Raw genomic sequence first — 25841 nt, forward strand, 5'->3', positions numbered from 1 at the left:
TGAAAGAAAGGGAGAGTCCCAGTGCCTAGGAGAACGCTGGGCTAAGTGTCACAGGGCAGGCTACCTTTGCTGGTTCAGGACTGGCTGTTGGAACAGATAGGCTTGGAGCTGCTTGAAGGTCAACAGACCTTAGAGATGCTTAAAGAATAGCAGAATAGCATCATGTACACAGAAGTTCTCAAATGTGAATGGTAGGGAACCTGGTTAAAAATACATATTGCTGGCCCCATTCCAAGAGGCTCTATTTCATATTTCAGCTGATGTGAAGTTGAGGCCATGAATTTGTATTTAATCATTTCAGGTGATTCCTTCAAAATCTTACAATTAAAAAACCTCTGAGGAATTAACTGTGGAGGATAAAAGGCAAGTCAAGGAACAACTCCTAAGGATTCTCTGCCCGTGCCTTCTGAAGTGGGACATCTCACTAGGTAACACTGACTTCAAGGAACCCCAAAATTAATTCCCGTCTTGAGAATACACAGGATACCTAACAATCGTTTTCAACCAGTCTCTGTCAAAAGCCGTTCTTTGTCTTCTAAGGGAAAATAAATTTGGGGACTTGGCATTTTTTTATTTTTAAAAATTAATGTCTATTTTTCAGTTTTTAAAAATTGATAAAATATTTTCATTCCTCTATTACCAATTCTTAGAATGATGGGGAGAATGTTTTTCTGTAAAAGATACTTATAAAAATAATCCATTTCTGTTCCATAAAAGGCTGACTTTAAAAACTACTAAGCTAAATAATTGAGAATCACTTAGTCCTCAACTCAAGACAATAGGCCAGCTCCATGACAATTTAGTAGAACTGCTGGACTGTTTCAACGTCTTAAAAATTATTATTTCTATCAAGAAATGCATGATTTAAAAATCCACAGTTCTCAGCCCATAAACAAGATGACATTAGCCAGACAGAAACTGTGTGGGCCAGCCACAGATCACAGCAGGAGGGAGGAGGGTAGCCTCATCCATCAATGTGACTACTCAACATCCGACCATCTTGAATGGTCAAACACTGTAATTCTGAGCTTCTAATAAAATATCACAGAGAGTGGCAAATACAGAGCCCATAAATAGATCACTACCATTTCTTATACTCCTCTGTCTCTAAAGCAAAAGCATTCACCTTGCATCAAAACAAGGCTTTAGGAATGTTCTTGAATATTCTAAACACCCATCGCTGATCACAAAGGTTTAGAGGAAGTGGAATAGGGTTGGGATTCTTTCCCAAAAGAGACTTGGCGAGAGATATATCTACTTAAGTTATCCCTACATGCCAAAGAGAAAACCTGCATAAGTTAAAATTCTTGACAAGAACTCAGGAATTGTAACTGCTTTTAATCCTTGTTAATTCTTGGCCTGTCTTATATAAATTGCAGTATTGCAAAGGTTCAATTGGCCTGCAATCATTCTCCATAACAGCCATCCTAAAATGTGAGCTAAAAGGAAGCTGTGAGCTAAAAGGAAGCAAGATTTTTTTCTGTCCATTTTCTTAGTACTATAGGCTAAGGCATAAAACTTACTAGACAATACACACTAGAAGCCTAAAATGAAAATAATGTATACTTTAGGGACTAAATATTTTGTAATAAAAATAAAATGCAAAATCACGCTATTATGGGCAATCTAATGTTATGAACTTACATGAAAAAAATCTTTTATTTTAAAGATTAGATATTTATATCAACAAAATTAAAAAGAAACCATCAGGAAGCAAACCAAAGAACATACTACAGATGATTGGTCCCTACAAATCATAAAGTAAAATTTCAGTATCAGATATATTACTGATTACGACAATAGCTAACCCTTACAACAGTGTTGCCTGTGGGTACCAAGCACTGGTTTTAATATTTTTCATTTTATCTTTACAACCCTATGAAGAGGAACTACTAATATTATCATTCCCATTTTACAGATAAGCAAATTGAGACACAGAGGGGTTAAACCACTTGCCCATGAACACACAGCTAGTAGTGGCAGAGTAAGGATCCAAACTGAGAAGTCTCGTTTCAGATGCCTTTTTAACTACTACATTCTCCTACCTAAAGGGGCAAAATTGTTATATAAAGATACAGAGATAGTAAATATGAAACACTAAATATCAACGTGCTATGGAAACATTAAAATTTTAATATTAAAAACAGCAGTTGAATTTCTATGGACATCTGAAAGAATATTAAACAAAAATATCTAAGACAATTCCAAGAATGCTTGTATTTAGACCCTCATTTGTGTATCTAGCTAATATTACTAAACTGAATAACTAACTAATGAAGTAATGAACTACCCTGAGAGGTTAGAAAACATTCAAGAGAAAACACAAGACAAAACAATGTTGTACAGATACCTGCAACCCTGGTTGCTCCCAGAACAAAGGAACGGATCCCCGGATTTGTATGAAAGAAGAAACAGAGTCATCTAAGTATACAACCTACAGAGAAAAATAACATATAAAATATTTCCACAAAGTTACTACCTCTACATTACAAAGACAAATATACTAACATCTCTTGCATGCTAGTTTTATCTTATAACCAACTCACATCTAATTGTCCTAACAAAATATCCAGAAAAGGCCACCAAATAAGTGTGATTTTTCTCTTAACTAGTGATAGTTTTTCCATAAATTAACCAAAAAAATAGTAAAAATATAAGCATAAAAATCACTTTTAGAATGCCTTCTGAATCTCAATATTTTACACACATACTTTTATATTTATTTTTTTTCTTTAGCTTTTTATATTTTCTAAAACTAATTTGAAGTACTGAGTTGGGCTGGGGGGAGGCCTGAATGTACAATAATATAGTTTCAGAGCCAAAAAAAATGTTTTTAATTCAAATATAATGAACAGTGTTATATTAGTCTCAGGCATATGATATAATGATTGAACAATTCTATACATTTCTTAGTGCTCATCAAGATAAGTGTACTCTTAATCTCCTTCATCTATTTCATCCATCCCCACTCCCCCACCTCCCCTCTGGCAACCACCAATTTGTTCTCTGTATTTAAGAGTACTTTTGTTTGTTTGTTTCTTTTTTTGTTTTGTTTCTTAAATCCCACATATGAGTGAAATCATATGGTATCTGTCTTTCTCTGACTGCAAATGTCATAACTTACTTTTAGTTGGTATATATATCTACCTTTAAGAGCTGGGCTTGATTTAATTTTTTTTATTTATTTATTTTTTATTTAATTTCACACAAGAAAACATTTTATTAAATTATCTAGCTCTCTAATTGAGGATTTTTAAATTCAATACCAAAACGTATAGCACTGACATCATGCTAATTAGTAAAAATCTTGTTACTCATTTGAAGAGTCATACCGAAGTTTGTTTATAAATAAGTTTGTCTTAGGGAAGTCTTTCTTAAGGCTAGTAAGCAGCCAAGAACAACCACAAAATGACATTACAGATGTGAAAAGGAGTTTTGAATCCAGTAGAAATCTATGGATCTATTATTTTCTGAGCCTCTCTTCTAATACATGAATCAAGCAATATAAAACACCATGTACCTGTTCTGTTTCTACAAAATTAGCAACGTGACCATCATCATTTGTTCCTCGGACATTAAACCTGGTCCCAGCTCGTTCACAGCTGAGTCTGGAAATGAGGCAAGCCTTTGCCTGCTTATGAGCAGCATAAATTGTTCTGATTTCTACTCCCCCACACATGAGGCGTAATAACCAGTCATCACAATTCACACCATAGTGCTTGAGATGCAAATGCAAAGACTGATTCCTAGCAGAAAAAAAATAACTCATTAGCTTACTGAGTACCAGATAACACAGCATAAGTTTTAAAACAGTGCTCCTGAAACATTAATTTAATGTCATTCAATTAAAAGGCCCTACAAATAAGTCAATTCATTTACATTTACCATGCTAGGAATCAAAAGATGAGGCTATAAAATGTGATCCTCCGGCATATGATCTATGGTTCAAAGAAAAGAAACATATCTTTTATGTTTGTAGTATCTGTGCTCCATTCTGTTGTCTTTTCATATAATGTATATATAACCTAACTTTCCCCCAAAAAAGGATTTCATACAAATACTCCCACCCCACTTTATAAAGCTCTACTCTTAACGTTTGACTTTAATAAGGCTCTAAATAGCCAACTGAACTAGTAGCTACCATATTAATACATGTCTAGATTTTTCCATTACTCTGAATGGTTTAGTGGGGGCCTCGTTTTCAAATTTTTTCAGAGCAAAAAGTTTTATTAAAATAAACATACAGAAGCCCAATGAGTAGGAAACTCACCAGAGCTGAGTCACTATGGCTAAAGCAGGGATAGGGGCTGGAATCCTGCCAGGTTGGCTACCTTCTGATCCTGCTGACTGCCTCTTCTGGGCTCTATACTGGACTCTAGCCCTCCAAAGAATGCATATGGAATATCCTGACCAATTTATCACCAAAGGAAATATATTGTTGTGCAGAAAAACTTACTGGCTGGCTTTTCAGAGAACCAGGAGTCTCATAAAAGTGAATTTTCTATAATACTGAAGCTTGGTTCTCAAGTTTTAAAACTCCCCTGTTTTAGGTAGAAATTTTTCTTAAGTACTCTGCACTATCTCGCTGTCTTAGTCTCATTAATACACAGCACTACTGCTAGACCAGCAGCTGCCCAGCCCTCCTCCTCAGGGTATAGGTGATGGTAGAGCTAAGACAGCTGGTGGGCATGTGTAGTTCTGATAAACCATCTACGTAAGTGAATGGTGAGATTACTATTAGACTAACACTCAATCCAATGGCCATTAAGTATTTTCAAAATATGACATAAGCCTCCATACTCTACTATTGCCTATACTGATCTGAGGTGAAGTTCAAATGACTGTGATCCAGTATGTCCAGATACCATAGAGAGTCCCATGTCATGGCAGAGGTATAAGCAATATACCTGTCTCCATTTAAATACAAGTGGGATCCTATGTATTTGTTCAGGTAGTTTCTCTCTCTACCATCAGTTTTCATTTCTCTTTGCTGTCAATGAATTGCTGTCTTAATTCTATTTAAATTCATAAACAACTCTCAACTGGCCGCAGCTTCAAATCTCCAAAGGAATAAATGAGTGGAGTTTTTGTGATAGGTGTTTGTGACTCTGGAAACAAAACTTACTTGGCTGTATCCTGGAAAATATTTCTACTAAGCTACAAGAGTATGCATAATACATTCATAAAGCTTTCATTTTTCTATGCAAGGTGAAGCTCAAGAATGCCAATCCTTGGAAAAATTGTAGAAAGCGTAAAATTACCAAAACTCATTTTTGGTGTTTTAGTCTCCCTTTTGTTCAACCTGTCTCCTATTCAATAAACCCCTTCAGTCTGTTAGGTAAACTGTTGCCACCTCCACCCTTAAGTAAATGAAATAAATAAATAAATTACTCCTACTGGTTAAACTTAGCAAATGTGCTTAACTGCTGATCATTGGAGCCAATGCATCCACACCTGCTTAAACTTCTAATTATTGGCAAGAAAATTTTTATCTCTTAATCTAAGATATTTGGGGTTAGAATGACCAGAGTGGGGAGAAAAAAGTCAGGGCAGCTGCCCTGCCCATCTGCGCCACCTTAACTTTTCAGGGATTTCCATGTCTCTTCCATCAGAAAAAGTGTGGGGCTGACCTCTAGGCCCACTTAATTGCCCTATTAACCATTCCTTCCCAGCCCTTCATTGTCTCCTCCTTTGTGAGGTTCCAAGTCTCTAGGATGCTGGAGTCTTTTTTTCATTCTGCCTCGTTTCTCCTCTGTATTACTATGCTGGGCCAAAAAAAACTTGCACATTAGCTAAAAAGCTTCCTCTAAAGTTTGTTTCTTATCCTAAGGTTTTGTTGACTTTGAGCCCTCTGACACCCAAGACAGATAGGTCAGACTAAACGGGCCACTCAAGGACTATAGGTAGATGGTGCAAGTGGGAGGAAAAGAAAATATCCAGAACACCTTGAATCTGACCTACTGAGGGAGACCCAAGGGCAGAGAGTCCTGGACTGCGGTCTTAGAACGTGCAAACATAATGAAATATAATTACTACATGATGTTAGGGGAAAATGCCCACAGCAATGCTGACTGTGGACAAGAGAAGCAATATCCTAGAAAACTGGTCAGCTCCAATAAAGCAGCACTAATTATAGTTACATGTGCTTACCTTTGTGCATACTATAGTACAGTTTATGCATAATCATGAAATATCCATTACCTACTTAAGTCTTACTTTATTATAGTACTAACCTTTATCCTAGCATATCACTTCTTCACAGTCCATTGCTCTTAAATCAAGATTATGCACCTATTACCTTTAAATTAAAAATGAGGGGATCCCTGGGTGGCGCAGCGGTTTGGCGCCTGCCTTTGGCCCAGGGCACGATCGTGGAGACCCGGGATCGAATCCCACATCAGACTCCCGGTGCATGGAGCCAGCTTCTCCCTCTGCCTGTGTCTCTGCCTCTCTCTCTCTCTCTCTGTGACTATCATAAATAAATAAAAAATTAAAAAAAAAAAATGAGGCAATGCTGTCTTAGAAAAACAGTACTAAAAAAAAAAAGAAAAAGAAAAAAGAAAAACAGTACTGCCAGAAACAAGATCTCAAAACTATGAACAGTAAATATGAGTATCACAACTTGATTACAACTAATTCATTCTTAATTTTAAAATAAATATCTTAAATATATTTCAGAAACGAAAGGTCAGTTTAGATTGGGCAGAGCAAATGGGTTGCATGTCACATGGGAACTTCAATAAGCTGACACTGGCTGCCTGCTATGCTCTGCTGAGGATTCTGGAGCAGGAGACAGTGGGGTGCTCAATCAGCAATGCCCATCCTTGCTATCTTTGGAAATAACTGATGAACACACTATGCACCAAATCACCAAACTATTGCACAGCAAGCACATGATTACCAAGGGAAAAAACGTTAACACAAACTCACCAGAAAAATCTATTATCAGTTGTGTGTTCTTGCATGCTACGATGTGCATTAAGACTTAGATCTAAACTGATTCCAGATGCAGACCATGCAAAATAAAAGTTTCCTGAATTCAAAACTTTTCGCACTTCTGAAATGCGATCCTCTTCTGAAGAATCAATTCGTAGTGATATGAATTCAGTAGAAGTAACTCGGAAAACTTCAGATTCTTGAATTTTTCCAACAGACATACATCCAGTGACTAAAACCAGATAATGTAACATGGTATCACCTGCAAAAACCAAAGAATTCATCGGATGAAAAGTCCCTGAATTCCCAATATTTTTCAAGTTATTCAAAATTTCCTCCAACTTTCTTGTCATGTTTCCAACTTTTAAAATCTGACAGCATGCTTATTTTAAACTGACATGGACATGTTTACATTTACAACTGGATTTTTGCAAAAGTTGAAAAAAATCCTTGATTAAACACATTTAGATCCATGAACCATTTAAACATTAACAGAATAATCTCACATTGATGAAATTATTCCTTTGATTAATCTGATATTAAAAAATTTATCAAGTAAAAAAATAATCTATATGTTATCTTCCCCATCTTTCCTTTATGTTTGTCAGGAAATCCACATAAGACAATAAATGTGGGAGCTCTTTGTAAATAGCACAGTTCAAAGAAATGGAAAAAATATAAATGTGAGCTGCTGTTGTCGACATATGAACAGAAAGCCCTTGATAACAATTTATAAAGCAATTTGGTTTACAAAAACTTTCATAGATATTTTCACTAATTTTGGCAAAAATCCCATGAAATTAGCATGAAGGCGAAATTCAGTGGTGGTGTACTTTGACAGGCAGAAGTGGCCCTGAATCTTGGCTCTGCCACTTATTATCTAGACCAACTTTAGTGTGCTAACAGAACCAACCTGAGATACACTCCCTCACAAACCAGGATTAAAATAAACCTCACTGGACTGTGAGGGTTACCTGAGGCAGTATTAGCTAAGCACCTAGGCACAGTGCTTTACATGTGATAGATTCATAACAAATGACAAATCTCCACTTTACACCAGTCCTCCTCAAAGTTTGGCCCATGGACTGTCACAGTGAGAAAGGTGCATGTTCCCGAATGGAAATCAATTACCTCACTAAATTCACTGTTCAGTTTAGCTGACTTTTTTTGCATAGTAAGACTCTATCAACCAAGGGAGCCATGTGTTGATTTGCATGATGGTGCAAGCTCCTTATCTCATCACATACCAATAACAAAATGGTTCACAGACTGGTACCAGGCCTTGGGCCACACTTCCAGCTACGCAGTCACAAGGGTTACTCTGCAGCCTGCGGTGACATTAAGTGGCAGGGATGGACTCAAGCTGTGACCTTTTAAATACAAAGCAGATGTCCTTTCTACTATAAACCAGAGCAATCAGTGTGGTTCTAAGATGTCTTTTTTTAAAGCACTGGAACAAACAAAAAAAGACAATGCCCTGATTTTCTCTTTTAACAACTGATACCAATCTTAAAGTGTTCATATAGGATAATGTCTCTGAAACTTAAAATCACAACAGCTTGAGTATGTCACATGCCTTTTCAACTGACATTTTCCCAAGATTAGCATAATTAGGGTTTAAAAGATGTTACCATGCTTTTAGCTCAAATATGGAATATGAAATGATATATAAGCAATCTCTCAAATCCTTAGAATTAATAGAGATAAAAAAGATTATTAATTATACTGAATAATAAACTTACCAAGATTTAATCGTAAAACACCTAAAAGTCCATATGCATCCAGTACTTTGGAGTATGTACCCTTGATTGCCTCTTTTTCTGCAGATGCTACAAAAAAAGTTCCAGGGTTATTTAGTTATAAAGCCAGAGTTTCAAACAAAAATCTAAATACAACATACATACATATATATATATACATATATATGTGTGTGTGTGTGTGTGTGTGTGTATATATATATATATATATATATATTTTTTTTTTTTTTTTTTTAAGTAGGCTCCATGCACAGTGTGGAGCCCAATGCAGGGCTTGAATTCATGACTTGGAGATCTAGACCTGAACTGGGATCAGGAGTCAGATGCTTAACCTACTGAGCCACCCAGGCATCCCTAAACCTGATATTCTTAATATAAATATATCAAATAAAATATTTCCTCAGCTAGTAACTTAATTGTCCTTCTCAAAGAGTCAACAAATTTTTCCAGCACCACTGATGAATAAATCCAGCCTCTCCCAATGATCTGAAGTACTGCCCTAAATAATACTCATGTTTTGGAGACTTTTTTGTTTTTAAAGATTTTATTTATTTATTCATGAGAGACACACAGAGAGAGGCAGAGAGAGAGAAGCAGGCTCCACGCAGGGCGCCGGATGCGGGACTCGATCCCGGACCTCTGGGATCACACCCTGAGGCGAAGGCACACGCTCAACCACTGACTGAGCCACCCAGGCATTCCCCCCCCTTTTTTTAAAAGATTTTATTTATTTGGAGATTGTTTTTGAATCTTCTCTGTCCCACTCACCTGTTTGCCCATGTCTACTACCAGCACTGCCCTGTGTTATCACACCTCTAGTAGACAACATCCAACTCCTTCACCAGCAATCTTTCAGAATGTGGCCTCAACCTCCTCTTTCTGCTTCATTTTTCAATTACTTTCCCCCTCCTTCCGCCCCCCCTTCTATGCTCTCATCACATTAAACTGTCCCTAATTGCCCCCAAAGCACTCTTTTACATTCCTGCACCTTTGCACAGCAATCTAGCTTTCTGTCTACAAGGCTCTACCTGACCACCTTATGTAAACATCACACAAAGTTACTTTCTGGAAACCTTTCTCTAACCTCTACAGGCACACTTCTTTCACAGAGCTCCCTCTTCATGTTGTCAAAACATTTTATATAGACCCATCACTTCTCTTTCCCATTAACCAGCCCAATCCTTGAAGGCAATAATGTTGTCCTATGCATCCTTTTATCCCTGACATTTAGAATAGTGCTTGAAACATAGAAGATGACAAATGTTTAAATGATAAAAGCTAACAGCAACGCTTGACTGCAGAGTTTAGCAGAGGAACGGATATCTTCAGTTGCACCTTTGTCTTGATTCATTTCTTCTGCTATCAAGTTAATGTTATCTTGCTGATGAATACAATCCACAGAATAATATCCCTAGGTCAGGTGTTATGGTTACTCTGTTGAAAAACAAAAACAAATCCTGAAACTTTAAAGGAAAACTCTTCCCAGTTCTTAGCAAATATTAAAAAATTTACCAAAAACACCCGAAGAAATTTAAGCCATAATTTGTAACTCAATGGACAATTCCAAATAATTCTAAAGTCTACAAATCCAGAAAGGTGTGATCCTCTTTCTCATTCTGTCCTTTCTCTTCTATTTCTTTCCTTCTTTACTGTTCTCCCCTTCCACTCTGTATTCCACACTCCCCAACTCACCTCCTGACTGACTGGTTCATTCCTTATTTACCCTAATCTCTTGTGCCTGACCCCTTTCTCCTTTCCTCATTCATCTACAATACAGAATTATAATACAGTTTGGCAACAGTATGTGTTCCACATTAGAAAAGTATGTTATGGGGCCCCTGGACGGCTCAGTAGGTTAAGCGTCTGCCTTTGCCTAGATCAGGATCTCAGGGTCCTGGGATCAAGCCCAGAGTAGAGCTCCACTCTTCTCCCTGCTCAGTGGGGAGCCTGCTTCTCCATCTCCCTCTGCCCCTATCCCTGGTTTGTGTTCTTTCTCTCCCTCTAATAAACACATAAAATCTTAAAGAAAAGAAAAGGAAAGCATATTATCAGATCCTTAATGCCTTCCAACTTGTCAATCTTTATTTACAGCCAACAAAAGGGCTATCTTCTCAGCCTACTACTTTGCCTAATATTCCTTAGTACTTTGTATTAGAGAACTTTTCCTTTGCCCCCAAGCTCTTCTCCAGGGTTCTAATTGTTCAGGGGGGGAAATGATGAGGGAACAGAGGACTATCTGAGGACAAAGCACAAGCCCAGGGCAGCACACTGAAAAGTCTTGAAGCAGGTAGAGGGACATTCCTCTACTGACTCAACTGCCTCAATGGATGTTAATACTTTGCTGAGGGCAGAAGGCAATCTTAGCCCGACCCCCAGGATCCTGTAAGTCTACTTTAACATATAAAAATTCCTTTAGAAACCTCCTTTATCTCTAAACACCCCCCCCCAAGATACATATTGGCAATCATCCCCCAAGCACATGGCACACCGATATACCTCTGAAGGGTCTCATGACTAAGGTTTTATTAGATGGTAATAAAAGACCTTTTCCCAACAATAGCTAGGCCCTTCAAGATTCTGGAAACCTTGCTTCCAGAATTCCTTGGACAGTATGCCCCTCCCAACTCTCAGGTATATGATCAGTCACTCCTCACAAGCCGGGGCAGCAGCTCTTCCGGCCCACAGGTCCTGTCCCCGTGCTTTAATAAAACCACCATTTGGAACGCCTGTCTCTGCCTCTCTCTCTGTGTGTCTCTCATGAATGAATAAATAAAATCTTCAAACAAACAAACAAAAAACCCCACCATTTTGCACCAAAGACGTCTCAAGAATTCTTTCCTGGTCGTTGGCTCCGGACCTCACCCCACCAAACTTCACCTATATTCCAAAACTTCATCAATCTCATCTTCCTTGCCCGATATACCTCTTTTTGGACTATCTACTCATAAGCCTTCTTCCTAGTTAACCCACTTCTGCCTTGGAATGAGTTGTGCTCTGCTAGCTGGCAGCACAGGCAAAAACTAAATTACTCAATTAATCACTCAATTAGCTGATACTGTCATAATTCTCTAGCATGCTCATTATTCAGTGAGGCCTTTACCTTTATCAAAGCTGCCTATACAAAATTAGAGAGTAAGATTTCACCCAGCCATTAAAGTTATGAGGATTTGTATTTCCTTCTGCATTCCCAGAGTTCTTCTTCTCCTTATTACAACATATGCTTAAGTAACTGTTACTCCTAACATTAAATGACAAATGACACAAATATAAAATGTCACATTAATTTTAATTATATTTTATAAAGTAAATCAGGATCCTATCCCTAAATACTGCCTCATTAAGAGTACCACATATACATTAAAGCAAACGTTAGAGACTTGTTACATCTCTGATGACAGAAGGCATGGCTTCCAGGGCAAATGTTAGTTTTAGAGCATACATGCTCTATGTATTTAAATACCATCACTAATATAGTAATATAGATATTACCAGATATTTACCCTAATCTCTTGTGCCTGACTCTTCTGGTACATGGTCACTCTTCTAGTCATGTATAATAATTATCTTTTCATTGACTGTGCTCCAAATATATGAATATGTTGTGTCTCTCAGGCCCCATGAAAACCTATTAAACTGTCATCTGATTCAAACATTGCCAACAAATGTCATGCTGCTTATTTACACTTTTATATTATATTCTAAGACTCAGGAAACAGGACACACACACACAGGCATACAATTTAAACTAAAGTGCCTATTCCTAGATAAAAGTATGCTTAAGGAAAGGAAAAATAATTTGAAGAGCAGATATCACTTTATTTCCCAGGAATGTTTTGCTTTCTTCTCAAACTATTAAATGAAATTTTATTTTTTATTTTTTATTTTTTTTATTAAATGAAATTTTAAAATAAGTTTTAGAGTGATAAATGATGCTGCAGTTGAAGTATCTGTATATTGTTTCTGTGATGATTATGACAGTAACACATATTATTTAATTTTCACAAGAATCCCATCAGCAAAATTACGACTATTTCCATCTGACATGAGGAAACGGGGTTAGAGAGGTGATCAATTTGTTATTAACAAACTGATAACCTCTTAAACAGCCCCAAAGAATGCAGCTTCAGAAGGAAGGGATTTTTTTTTAGGATTTTATTTATTTATTCATAAGAGACACACACACACACAGAGGCAGAAACACAGGCAGAGGGAGAAGCAGGCTCCATGCAGGGAGTCTGACGTGGGACTCGATCCCGGGACCCCAGGATCATACCCTGGGCCGAAGACAGGCGCTGAACCGCTGAGCCACCCAGGGATCCCCGGAAGGAAGGGATTTGGCCTAGCTCACTGCTCTATCCCCAGTGGCAGAGCTCAGTGCCCGGCGCTCAGTAGGAGTTCAAAGATATTATGTCAAATGAATTTGTGAATGAAATTTCAGAGCCATATGCAATTTTAATTCCAGACACTTTCAATTCCCTAAGAGAACATAGTGTTTTCTTCCTAAACATTTTTTTATGTAAAGGACTGTAGATGTTTTCCTATTCTTCCATATACGCTTCAGAGGTTTGGGGTAGAATTGAGGGAGGTCTTTTGCAGGTTGTCAGAGCCCAAGCAGAGTAAGAACAATGGCTCTGTGCATGGATTTGAAGCCAGAGGCAGGGAGAGAGGGCACTCATTTGGGGGGAGGACAGCCTGGGATAAGACAAGTCTCAGTAGGGTGAGGAGGGTGGTGCCCACCCAGGGATGTTGGGAGAGGCCTGGTATGGCAGGTTGAAGCTTGGGCAGGGTGGGGAGGGCAGGGTGCACTGAAGGGAAGCCCAGGGCAGGGTGCTGGAGGCCCTGTAGGCTGAGGAAGGCACCCACACGGTGGAGGCAGCTTCAGTGGCAACAGGAAAGTGGTTGATCATAAGGGGAATGATCAGGATAATGGGAACCAGGTTCCTCACTGTCAGTGAATGAGCGTACAAATATGGAAGGAGAGAAAACTAGAATGGGCACTGCAGTGTTGATAGGAATTAGAGTTACCAATGTGAACTCCTAGTTTTCTAGATAGACAGATGGACAGACATAGATATAAATGAGTGTGTATAACTATATATATACATATTCACACATAATTACACATTCTCCTTAGTTCTATCCATTGACAGGGCCTGAGATCAGCAGTACTCCAATAGCAATGGCCACACCTAGCACCCAGACTTTGCTTTCTAATACCACTGTCCACTATTAAGGATTCCTTGGAAAAATGGCTATTCTAGGGCAAAGGCAGAGACAAGAGGAGCCTGGAACATATTCTTGTGTCACAACAGGAATACTCAAAGAATAATGGAGAAATGTCACAGAAATAAGAAACCAGCCTCAAGGGGCGTCTACTAGAGAAATCTGGAACAATCTGAAGCATCAAAACAAATTAAAATAGTTAACAGATTACAACCCACTGAATAAGCCCATCAACTGAAAGTGTGATGAGTCATGGGGAAGTTTACATGTTCTCGAAGTACCTTGCCTCAAAACACTTTTTATACAAGGAGTCTGCCAGAGACCACCTAAATCAAATAATCAGAATAAATACCAACAGTAATGGGACAAGTCAAAACTGTGTGCCCCCTGACAGGATATAATGGAAAGGACACAGCACCACTTCTGTAATATTCCTGCCAGGACATATCACCCGAATCTGAGCACAAGGAACCATGAGACAAACTCAAAGTGAGGTACATTCTACAAAACAACTGGCCTTCATCTTCAGAAGTTTCAAGGCCGTAAACATCAAAGACTGAAGAACTTTTCCAGATTTAAAAGGGAATAAAGAGGGAGGCCAACAAATAAAATGATAAATCTAAACTGGATCGTTTTACTATGAGTCGTTGGGACAGTTGGTGAACTTGAATGGAGTCTGAGGATTAGACAGATGTACAATGTTAACTTTTTTATGGTTATATTGTAGTTATGAAGGAGCAATTCTTTCTAGGAAATAAGTAACAGTATTTGTGGGTGACTGAACATTATTATGTCAGCAATATTCTCCAATAAATCAGAGAAAAGTTCTTTGTACTGAACTTCAGCTTTTCTGTATCTTTGACAATGCTTCAAATTAAAAAAAAAAAATGAAATGCAACCATCAAAAATAAAATTTAAACACATGCACATTCCTAAATTAAGAAGCTTTTATCTCTACAAAGCACTAAGATAAATGCTTAGAGTATCATGTTACCTCCTCCCCAAACATTTTTTTAATGGGGAAAGAATTCTCTTATTTTATGAAACTCCATGAAATAGAAGTACATGATGTAAGAGGGAGAGACTTAATTAAATTATTGTTCTATTTCTCTGGTAACTTTTAATTCTTGAAAATAGTTTGGGAATCTTCCACTACAAAGAGATTACTTAAATTAAAAAGCCATAGTACTTTAAAATACTGTGTATAACCTTTAGATAAAACACAAAATGTACCAATTTTCACTCTCTCATCCCCATCTTTCCTTTTTCCTCATAATTTCCCCTGGCATCCTACACTGCAGCCAAAATGAATAAAAAATGAATAATGGGTGGCTCCTTCTGTGTGCTCCACATTGTTTTCCCTTTGTTCACAGTGTTCTTTCCATCTGGAACACGGTTTAGTCATCTCTCTGTTTCCAAATATTACCCATCCTTCAATACCTAACTCAAATGCTTTCCTTGATCATGCCGGAAGTAAATCTTCCTTCTCGTTATTTTATACCTCATTCCCTGTATACGAACAGCAACAGAAATGGCCTCATTTTTTAAAAAGGATTTATTTACTTACTTATGAGAATGAGAGAGAGAGAGAGAGAGAGAGAGAGCACGTAAGCACACAAATGGGGAGAAGAGCAGAAGGAGAGAACGGGGGGGGGGGGGGGAATCTCAAACAGACTCCTCACTGAATGGGGAGCCCAGAACAGGGGCTCCATCTCATGACCCTGATACCATGACCTAAGCTGAAATCAAAGGGTCAGTTGCTTAACCACCTGAGTGCCCAGGTGCCCCTCATTTCTTTTTATCTCAACACAATACCAACCTAACCAGAGACACTGAACACTGCGATTGTTAAGTATTCATCTAATAGACCAAAACAAATTAAGAGGTTATAGCACAGAAGGGAATGTGCTGTGAGTTTTTAAATAATATAGAAAAAGATAAACATTTAACCTTACTACCAATAGCATCTGAATGCTCTAAAGTCTGACTTTTCCTCACAGTGACGTCTGGAAATTTTCCAATATGATGTCTATCTATGGTGGATGTCTCTGGGGGTGTGAGGTTGGGAGTGGGCAACACAGGCCTTGTTAAATGATTTCTAACCAGAGCTTAAACTAGTGGAGTTTATGGAATGGTAGGATGTATGGAGAGCCCCAAGGAAAACAGAGTGAAAGAATGAAAGGAATGAGAGTTCAGCAGGTGTGGTGATACGGAGGTTCAGGTTCCTCCTTGCCCCTGGGGCTGTCTTTCAAGGTATCTACTGGGTTTTCAATCAGGGGAACAGACTGCTCTGTATTTTTTTTCTCCTGTTTATGTTGATGTTGTTAAGCAAACAGGATGCTAGGAAAAACAAACCTTTCTTTTTAAAAGTTACTTATTTCTAACCACCATCAAGACCCGTAGCAGCTCAACTCAGGTAGAGCTGGACTTCTCTGGCTCATCTGTTCAACATGTAAAGTAAGGCAGGGCCTGACTCCCCAAGTTACTACTGGAATACCTCAGGGTTCAACAGTACCCAACTTCCTCTAAGGCTTATCTTAAAGAGAAAAGCTCTTTTTCCCTTGTCACACCCAACACTGCCTTTCACTTACGCTTTCAATTTTTTCTTAATTTACCATCTAATGCGAACATGCAGTTCCGGAGAACATGGGGCTATTTTACAATATATCCACACCTCTATAGAACTGATCATCTGAAAGTCTTCTGATTTTAATCCTAGTAAGTATGTGAATACGAATAAGATCATAGAATAGAATTTAAAACAAAAGAAAATATGTGCCATAAACATTTATTCTCTTTTAAAAAAAAAGATTTTATTTATTTATTCATGAGAGACACAGCAAGAGAGGCACAGAATAGAATTTAAAACAAAAGAAAATATGTGCCATAAACATTTATTCTTTAAAAAAAAAAGATTTTATTTATTTATTCATGAGAGACACAGCAAGAGAGGCAGAGACACAGGCAGAGGAGAAGCAGGCTCCATGCAGGGAGCCCAATGTGGAACTTGATCCCGGGCTCCAGGATCATGCCCTGGGCCGAATGCAGGCACCAAACTGCTGAGCCACCGAGGCTACCCAACATTTATTCTCATAAGAATATTTATAGATGAAATTACATGACATCTGGTATTCACTTTAAAATAAATAGGGAGGGGGAACTAGTAGATAGGGATATAGATAAACACAAGTGTCCATGAGTTGATAATCATGGAGGTTGGGTGACAGATACATGGAGTACAATGACATTAGTCTCCCTTTTTTGATGCATGTTTGAGACTTCCCAAAATAAAATGATAAAAAAAACTTATTCTGACAACATTCTTTGGCATGCTGGATAAGTTCAGAAAGAAGAGAAGGCAAGATAACTCTGGCCAGTCAGTGAGAGCAGGGGCTACTGGAATTCTAAGTAATCTGAGAGGTACTTTCCTCCAATTACCTTCAACCAAAGGTATACTAATCAAAAGCTCAATGGGCATCTGGACTTTTAGAACTTGAAAGGAAGCCGTAAGTCCTACTGCCTTTAGAAAGACCCGTAGCGGGTGTCTGGGTGGTGGTTAGGCAACCAACTCTTGATTTCAGCTCAGATCATGATCTCAGGGTCGTGGGATAGAGCCCCATGTCCACCTACACACTCAGTGTGGAGTCTGCTTGAGATTCTCTCTCTCTCCCTCTTCCTCTACCCCCCTCCTATACACAGGTACACATGCTCTCTCTCAAATAAAAAAGTAAATAAAATATTAAAAAAAAATGACCCCATAGCCCACTCTAAGGCTCATATAATCATCAAATGATAAATATATAATAAATTGGGAAGGAAAACTCAGCGATTCCAGAATGGAGACCCCAGGAAGGGTAAATAATGCTGTACTCCGCCATAAATGTTTTCCTTACATTCATCTTAAATAACTTAGCTTTAGTATCCTCCTCTCTTGAAAACAGTCTTGGAGAATAACAAGCTGGCCCTGGCTCATCACAGGAGAGGTTGAGGAATACTGAAAACTATACTAAGCCATGAGGTAGTGACATCCAACACCTTTATTCAAGTGACTTAACTCACTCAGCTGTTTTAGCTCTGTACTGCTTTCAAAGTTCTTTTAACTGAACAAATTCAGGACAGCAAGGAGGCCTAACCTATGTTTCCTACTGAAGCAACAGAAAGTAATGAAAATAGAAGCTGAAGAGGTGATTTATAGACTACAGAAAACACTCAAAAGTATACATGTATCAATTGGTCTTCATCAAAATTTAACATACTAATTGTCCTCTAGCACATTGCTCAGCACCCTCCTTTGCTGGAGTGGCTTGCTTTTGTAGGATTATATCATACGACATAACTGACATTATTCAGCATTATTGGTATCACACCTTCTCTTCTCAAATTAGAATGTTAAGCAAATAATGAAGCATAACATCATCTATAGAAAGTCAGATGAAAACATAATCATATCCCTATTTCTTGATTTTCATGAGTGTGACTCTAAAACAGAGGCTTACTAAACAGAGAATAACTGGTGATCAGACCTGCATTGCTAACTCTACCATCTGAACAGAAAGAAACAAAATTAACTTATTACCTAAGATCACAAGATAATTACAAAGTCATTTATTTTAAATTTAAATGGTATTGAGGATTAAGTTTATAGGAAAATTTCTCTGACTTCTTAGAATTACAATAATTCAAATTAAACAATTAAAGCTACCTAATGAAGGTCCTGCTACCCAATGTCAACATTCTACTGTGACTCAAACCTTCCAGTTGGGCAGTAGACTTTCTTCAGCTGATAAGACCAAACTAAAAAAAGTCATTAAGAATGTGAAAACAAGATTACAAATTAGCATGCTCTTCCTAGAATCACAATTTGCCTGTGGTTGCATGCACTGCAGTTTGTGGTCAGCTTATTTGCATACAGGTAGCACTTTGGTGTAGAATGAGAGAGCCTCTAGTCAAAGGATCCTGGAGATCGTGCAAAACAAGCTACTCATTTTCAAAAGGAAAAAACACTAAGAGTTTAGATGATTCATTCAAGATCATATAACTACCTGGCAGTAAAGCCACTTTCCATTTTACCATACATTAAAACAAAAATTATTTTAAAAGGAAAAGGTTCTCTTTGTATAATTAAATAATTAAAATTCCAGCTGAAAGACATTAAACTATCCAAATTAATGTTCTGTATAAACTGCAAATCCCAATCTTGACAACATTTCAAAATAATAATAACCTTTCACTCATTCATGTAACCAGTCTACTGAATGCTTACTATGTACCAGCACTCTAGCAAAGTTCTACAAATAAAAAAAGTCAGTGTTCTAATACTTTCCATTGGGAAGATAGCCATTATATAACTACACAAATGCAAAATTCTAAGTGGTAGTAAGTACTATGATGGAGTTCCAATAAGACTACAACAGGAGGAACTCATTTAAAATTGTTAGGGGAAGAGCAACGGTTAGGATAAGCCTGCCTGCAGAAGTGACCTTTACAAGGAAACCTGAAGAATAAACAGAAAGCTAGCCAAATGAAGAGTGGAGGTAAAAACATTCCAAACAAATAATAATAATAATAATAATAATAATAATAATAATAAAAACATTCCAGGCAACATACAAATACTCTATGACCCAGAAATTCCATTCCTAAAAATATATCCAACAGAAATGTGTACATATATGCACCAAAAGACACGGATAAGCATGTCATACTAGTGTCATTCATAACAGACAAAATTAGAAATAAATGTCAACAGAACAAATACTGGAAAAATTATACAATGGAATACTACTTGACAATGAAAACTACTGCAACATGCTACAACATAGATAATCTCTCATATAGAACATTGAGAGAAAGAAGCCAGATCCAACGGAATACATATTGAATGATTCCATTTACATTAGGTTAAAAACCAGATAAAACTAATCTGTGATTGTATGAAATCAGGCAGTGAATATCTCTGCAAATCATGGTTGAGATAATAATTGGGGAAGAATGTGAGGGTATCTTCTAGAAAGCCAGTAATGTTTATTTCTCAACCTGGCAGTGGTAACATGCATATGTTCACTCTAATAATTCATCACATTCTACATTTATGATTTCTGTATTTTTCTACATGCATGAGTAAATGTATTTTTTTAAATAAATATCGAATAGAAGAAACAGCATATGTGAAGGCTCTGAGATCAGAAATAATTTGGTACATTCAGAACTAAAAGAAGGCCGAAGTGGCTGGGACACAAAAACCAAGAGGCAAAATAATCTAAGACTGAAGAGGGAGGCAGGGACTCAATGATTTAATGCAGATCATTTTAAAGAGCTTGGATTTTAAGTCAGTGGTCAACCACAAAAAGGTTTTAATCAGGGAAATAATAATCATCTAAATTGTTTTTAAAGAGACTGGACAGTGGGTAAGAGGAGTGGAAACAAGGAGATCAGTTAAGGAGGCTATAGTAATGGTCCATGAAAGGGACTATAGTGGCTTGGCAGTGGTAGAACCAGCTAAATGGTGAATCGCATGGATTCTCAGTGAAATTAGAAGGTTGAGTATACTGGACATGGTAGTAGATTGAACGTGTGAAGTTGGAGAGAAGGAAATGTAGAGAATGATTCTTCTGGTTTAAACAACAAGGCAGGATGGATTGCAATCCACTAAGATAAGGAAGAGCAGGTTTGAGGGAGTGCAGAGATCGATGTGACTATAAACCCAGTATCTATTCCAACCTTTCTGTACTGTGTAGCCACCATACAGATTGGGGTATCATGGAAACCTAGACAATGATAGTAATTTCTACCTTATTTTGCTAATCAACAGCCCAATGCAAATTGCATATGAAACCCCTACAGCCACAGCATTTGAATCAGGAAAGGATACAAAACTCAATTTGATCCAGTGCAACAGAAAGTTCATGTTCATTTTGTGTGTTCCAATCCATTCCCTTAGATTTCAATTGTGTCATCCAACATAAGTATTATTCTACCCAGCTCTGTATCAGTCCCACACAGCTTTGCAACATCTACAAGTCTGGTAAACTATACTTTCCACCTATTCTCCAAGAGAATGATGAACTCATCCAACAAAATAAGCCAAAGACTAGACCCAATGTGGACCAAGCACAGATCACTAATGAGCACTAATGTACAATTAGCTAGGAATTTACTTAATTATAAGATTCATTCTTCCTATACTTCACACAAAGTTCATAGGATTAAAAGACTTTGTGTATCTACATTTCAGTAAGGTACTCAAAAGACTACAGCATCCTATGGTCTACTAGTAAGCAGAAGGAAACACAACTCATAATAAATATTTATTGGTAAGACCTAGTTTATATAAGTAAACACACTTTATATATAATGTTATATAAAAACTATGATAAAATGGAAATGAAGATTTTAATAAATATAACATTCAATACATAGTAATATATAATGTTTAAGCCTACAATTTAACCCAAAATATTTTTTTCCTTCCTTTTCTTTCCCTTCCTTTTCTTTTCTTATTTCAAAATCATCCAGAAATTTAAAGAGCATATCTTTCAACCTAAACTAAAAGAGTGATTAAAAAGTGTCCAACTGACCAACATGTTAATTCATCTCCCCAAATGCCACATTTACTCACAAGAATGTGACTAGTTCAGTGGCTGTGAAATGCACTCCAATGTGAGCACCTGCTTATATCATGTAATACAACAAGAGGAACAACGATGGCTTACCCTTGCAAACTCTGTTTTAGTAGAAAAAGATAAAAACACAAATTCTTATTTACAACCATTAAAAAACTCAAGCAGATATAATCTGTCACCAATAAAAGTACAGTATTCAATTTTTAAGTTCTGTCTCCTTTTGGCACTCGAATTACAAGACTAACCCCAAATGCACTAGTCCACCCTCCTTCTTATGTTTAACTAACTTATGTTTAACTTTGTATGGTAACTAAGTGATAAAATTTCACTGAGTCAGACTTTATCACCATTGTTGAACATGTTGGTACTAGATGCAAAGAAAAGCTATACTATTTAAACTGCTACCCACATAATTGGCTCATATTTTTTCAGCTTTGGGGTATCTGAAAAAGTCTTTACATCATCTTAATTGTGGTTGGGCACAGAAACCTGGGTGTACAGTTTTATTTTCTTCTTCTTTCAGTACTTTCAAGATGTTGTTCCACATCCACTGGCTTGGATTGTTTCTGAAGAACAGTCTATCATTATTCATCTCATGTCTTCTTTCTTCAGTAGGTTATGTCTTTTTTCTTGGCCTGTTTTTAAGATTTCTCTCCATATCACTGGTTTTAAGCAATTTGATAAAGTATCTAGGTGTAGTTTGTGTCATGTTTCTTCTGCTTGGGGTTCACTTAGCTTCTTGGATCTATGGATTTATAGTTTTCACCAAATTTGGAAAACATCAGCTGTTATTTCTTCAAAAATTTTTCTGCTTCAATCCCCTTCTTCTAGGATTCCAATTACACATATATAAGCCATATAACGTTGCTGCCCAGGCCATTGATGGCTCTGTTTATCAATTTTAGTCTTTTCTCTGTGTTTCATTTTGAATACTTTCTATTATTATGTCTTCAAATTCACAATCATTTATTTTGCAGTGTCTAATCTACTAATCCCTATCAGTGTATTTTTTTTCATTTCAGATAATTATTTTCATTTCTATTTGGTTTAGGTCTTTCACATTTTTGTCTTTTTAAGATTTATCTGAGAGTCAGAGAGAGAACAGAGGGAGAGTGAGAGGGAGAAGCAGATTCCTGCTGAGCAGAGTCTGACACAGGAATTGATCCCAGGACCCTGAGATCACCACTAGGCAGAAGGCAGACACCCAACTGACAGTGTCACCCAGGTACCCCTCATGTCTCTCTTTAACATGTTTATTCTCTCCTCTACTTCTTAGAAATATGAAGTATATTTTCAAGAACTGTTATTGATTTTTTTTAAAGAGAGAGCATGTGTGGGAGGGGCAGAGGAAAGGGAGAGAGAATCTAACTCCATGTTCAGGGCAGAGCCGAAATCATGACCTGAGCCGAAATCAAGAGTCAGATACTTAACGCACTGAGCTACCCAGGTGCCCCTCCTTGTTTATTAATTTTAACATCTGTGTTTACAGATTGACTTTTCTCCTCATTATGGGGTGTGTTTTCTTGTTTCTTTCCATGTATGGCAATTTTTAATTGAATGCCAGACATTGTGAATTTTACAGAGTCAAATGCTGGATATATGGATATCTATTTTGTATTCCTATATTCTTAAACTTTGTTCTAGGGTACAGTGAAGATTTTTAGAAATTAGGTTATTTGGAAACAGCTTGATCCCTTTAGGTCTTGCTTTTAAGCTTTGTCAGATAGGACCACAGAAGCCTTTAGTCTAGAGCTACTCTGCCCCACTACTGAAGCAATATACCCTTCTGAATATTCAACTGAGTTCCCAGAGTACTATAATATTTTTTCATTCTGGAAGCTGTTAACAGCTTAACTATTTCCAGCCCTGGGTGAGGTCCAGGAATATTTCTTACTGCTCCTTTTTGCTGGTTCTTTCCTTGCCTTGGACAGTTTCAGTGCTCAGCTGAAATCTCAAGTGGAACCCTCAGCACATCTTTAAAACTGTGCAGCTACCTCCTCTTCGGTACTAGCCCTGAGAATTCTCATTGACTTGGCTTCCACAAATTCCTTACTCTGTCTCCTCAACTCAGGAGACTGCCAGGCTTTCTTTGGGCGCATCTCACTGCTACTGCAGCCTGGAAGTACTCAAGGTAGTAAGCAGAGTGATCTGCTAGAGCAATCATAAGGCTCACTTCTTTGTTTCCCCTCCCTCAAGGATCAGTGTCTCATGCCACCTGCTTGTTGTTCATGTCTGAAAACTGCTTCATTCTAGTTGTTTTGTTGTTATGTAAAGTAAAAGGGTAAACCCAGTTCCTGTTATAACATCATGATCAGAAGAAAAACTCTATTATGGATTTGTACTAGTTATAAGACAAGTTAGAACATCTGGTAAACCTGAAGTTACATAATAAAAGTCACATAATGGGGGTTCACTGTTCAATAAGAGACACACTGTGCTTCACCTTTTATTTTCTCATAGCAAAGTTAAGTGGTAGAGAAAGGAAATCACTCAGGAACTACTACTTTGGCCCTATATTAACAAGCTAATCCCGCTCTCTGGCCCAGGAGTAAAAGGTTAGGCTAAATTTTTTCTTTTTAAGCATAGATATTTAAGTTGCTGTTTACTTTTTCTATCAAATAGAACATTCCAAAAATTACTTACAAAATGAAAATGCATTTTTGCAACCCTAACACAAAGTGATATATAACAAGTCTAAATTTCATCATTCTGTGCAGAAAAGGTCAACTATAAAAAGTCACTTCTTCCCTCAACTTGAAATTTTTCTTAAAAAGAGATAGGATACTGCAACTTATCTAAAGGGTAAGCATGCTGACTGCCAGCATTTGGCAATTAAGGAAAAAAAAAAAAAAAAAAACTATGCACAGTGCTTGTCATCACCACCTACTATACTTGTTATCCAAAATTTCAGAACCTGACATTTAACTTGGCTCAGCACAGCAACTTTGTTTTAATGACCTAACTCTAAATCAAATCATGTTCCCTAATATATTAATAGTTTGTAGGCAAAAACACAGCAAGTTTAACACTTCCCTCATTAGAAAATGCTACCAATTTCACTCTTAACTTCTACTTGCATTCCCTTATTTTTGCTCTTCATTCCCTAACTCCCAAAATAATCACCACCACTCTCACAGCAAAATAATAATCATTAAAGTGAAAAAAATAAAATGGTTAGATTACATCATTAGACCAGTTATTCTGTCTCTCTAAGCCTCAGTTTGCACATCTGTGAAATGGAGATGAAAGCATAATCCACAGAATTAAATGAAATAAAGGATGTCTATGACCACATCTCCTTAGGCTGAAATGCTCCAGGACATGTCAACAAACTCCCATAAGAGCTGCAGGAGATTTTAAATCGAAAGAAACACAGAGATACTCAACAGATGCTGCCTAGCTCAAACTATGAGCTTGAGGTAGTTCAGAGTTTTCACATTAGATTCCTTTAATGGTACCATATCTTTGTAATGCTGTGTTTTCAGTACTTGCTGTGACAAAAAGCAAGTACCACTCTAAAATCAACAGGAAATGAGGGTGGAGCTGTCCAGTCTGATTCTAAGGTTTGAAAAGCTGCTCAATGCTCAACATGTACATATCACATTAGTAAGTAACTGGTTATTTATGAAAGAAATAGATTATGTTCCATTTACCTGCATCATTTTTTCAAATAGCCACTGGGTTGTTATGACAGACATATTTAACATTTAGACCTAATTATTTAAGAAACAGAACTGTGGCCTGGGGGTGCTGTGAAAAACTTAATGAGACACATAAAAAAATAAGGTTTTGGAACTTCTGGCTTCATGTCGTGACTGGCAGAGGGAGATCCCAGGAAATGGCAACTATTATTTCTATTATTACTCCTTTATGGTCATAGAAAAGGCAGTGTAATTCACATTCTGTGACAAAGATCACCAGAATGTTGTCCTATAGTTTTATGGCTCATATTTCCATAAAGAAAAAATTAGATATATGAAGAAATTCAGATGGACAACCTGGAGTAAAACTAGATCCAGAGTACAGTGAGATGGCCTTGCTGTCTAGTAAGTACATGATTTGAGTCCTGAGTTGGAAAACCTGAAAATAATCTTACCACTAGACAGAAGCAATTAATCCTTACTTCCATACTAGCATATACTGAAAAGAACAAAAGCTCTAATAGTAAAAGTAAGGAATTTATATTACCACTTTCCATCTCATCTGTTTTGTGTTTTGTTTTTTTAAGATTTTATTTATTTATTCATGAGACACAGAGAGAGAGAGGCAGAGACACGGGCAGAGGGAGAAGTAGGCTCCCTGC

General features: G+C 37.3%; 1 protein-coding gene across 13 annotated transcripts in view; it reads right to left on the minus strand.

Moving 5' to 3' along the window:
• Nucleotides 1-25841, minus strand: part of SYNJ1 (synaptojanin 1) — a 90855-nt gene that overhangs the window by 58901 nt on the left and 6113 nt on the right. For all 13 annotated transcript variants that reach the window (XM_025450050.3, XM_025450053.3, XM_049104789.1 and 10 more), the window contains exons 3-6: nt 8679-8765; nt 6931-7198; nt 3521-3746; nt 2351-2434 (exon numbers count right to left, since the gene is read on the minus strand). In XM_025450050.3, the coding sequence (XP_025305835.1) occupies nt 2351-2434; nt 3521-3746; nt 6931-7198; nt 8679-8765 (665 nt within the window). The remainder of the gene's footprint in view (nt 1-2350; nt 2435-3520; nt 3747-6930; nt 7199-8678; nt 8766-25841) is intronic.

Source organism: Canis lupus, chromosome 31 (genome assembly GCF_003254725.2).
Source record: "Canis lupus dingo isolate Sandy chromosome 31, ASM325472v2, whole genome shotgun sequence".
NCBI lineage: Eukaryota > Metazoa > Chordata > Mammalia > Carnivora > Canidae > Canis > Canis lupus.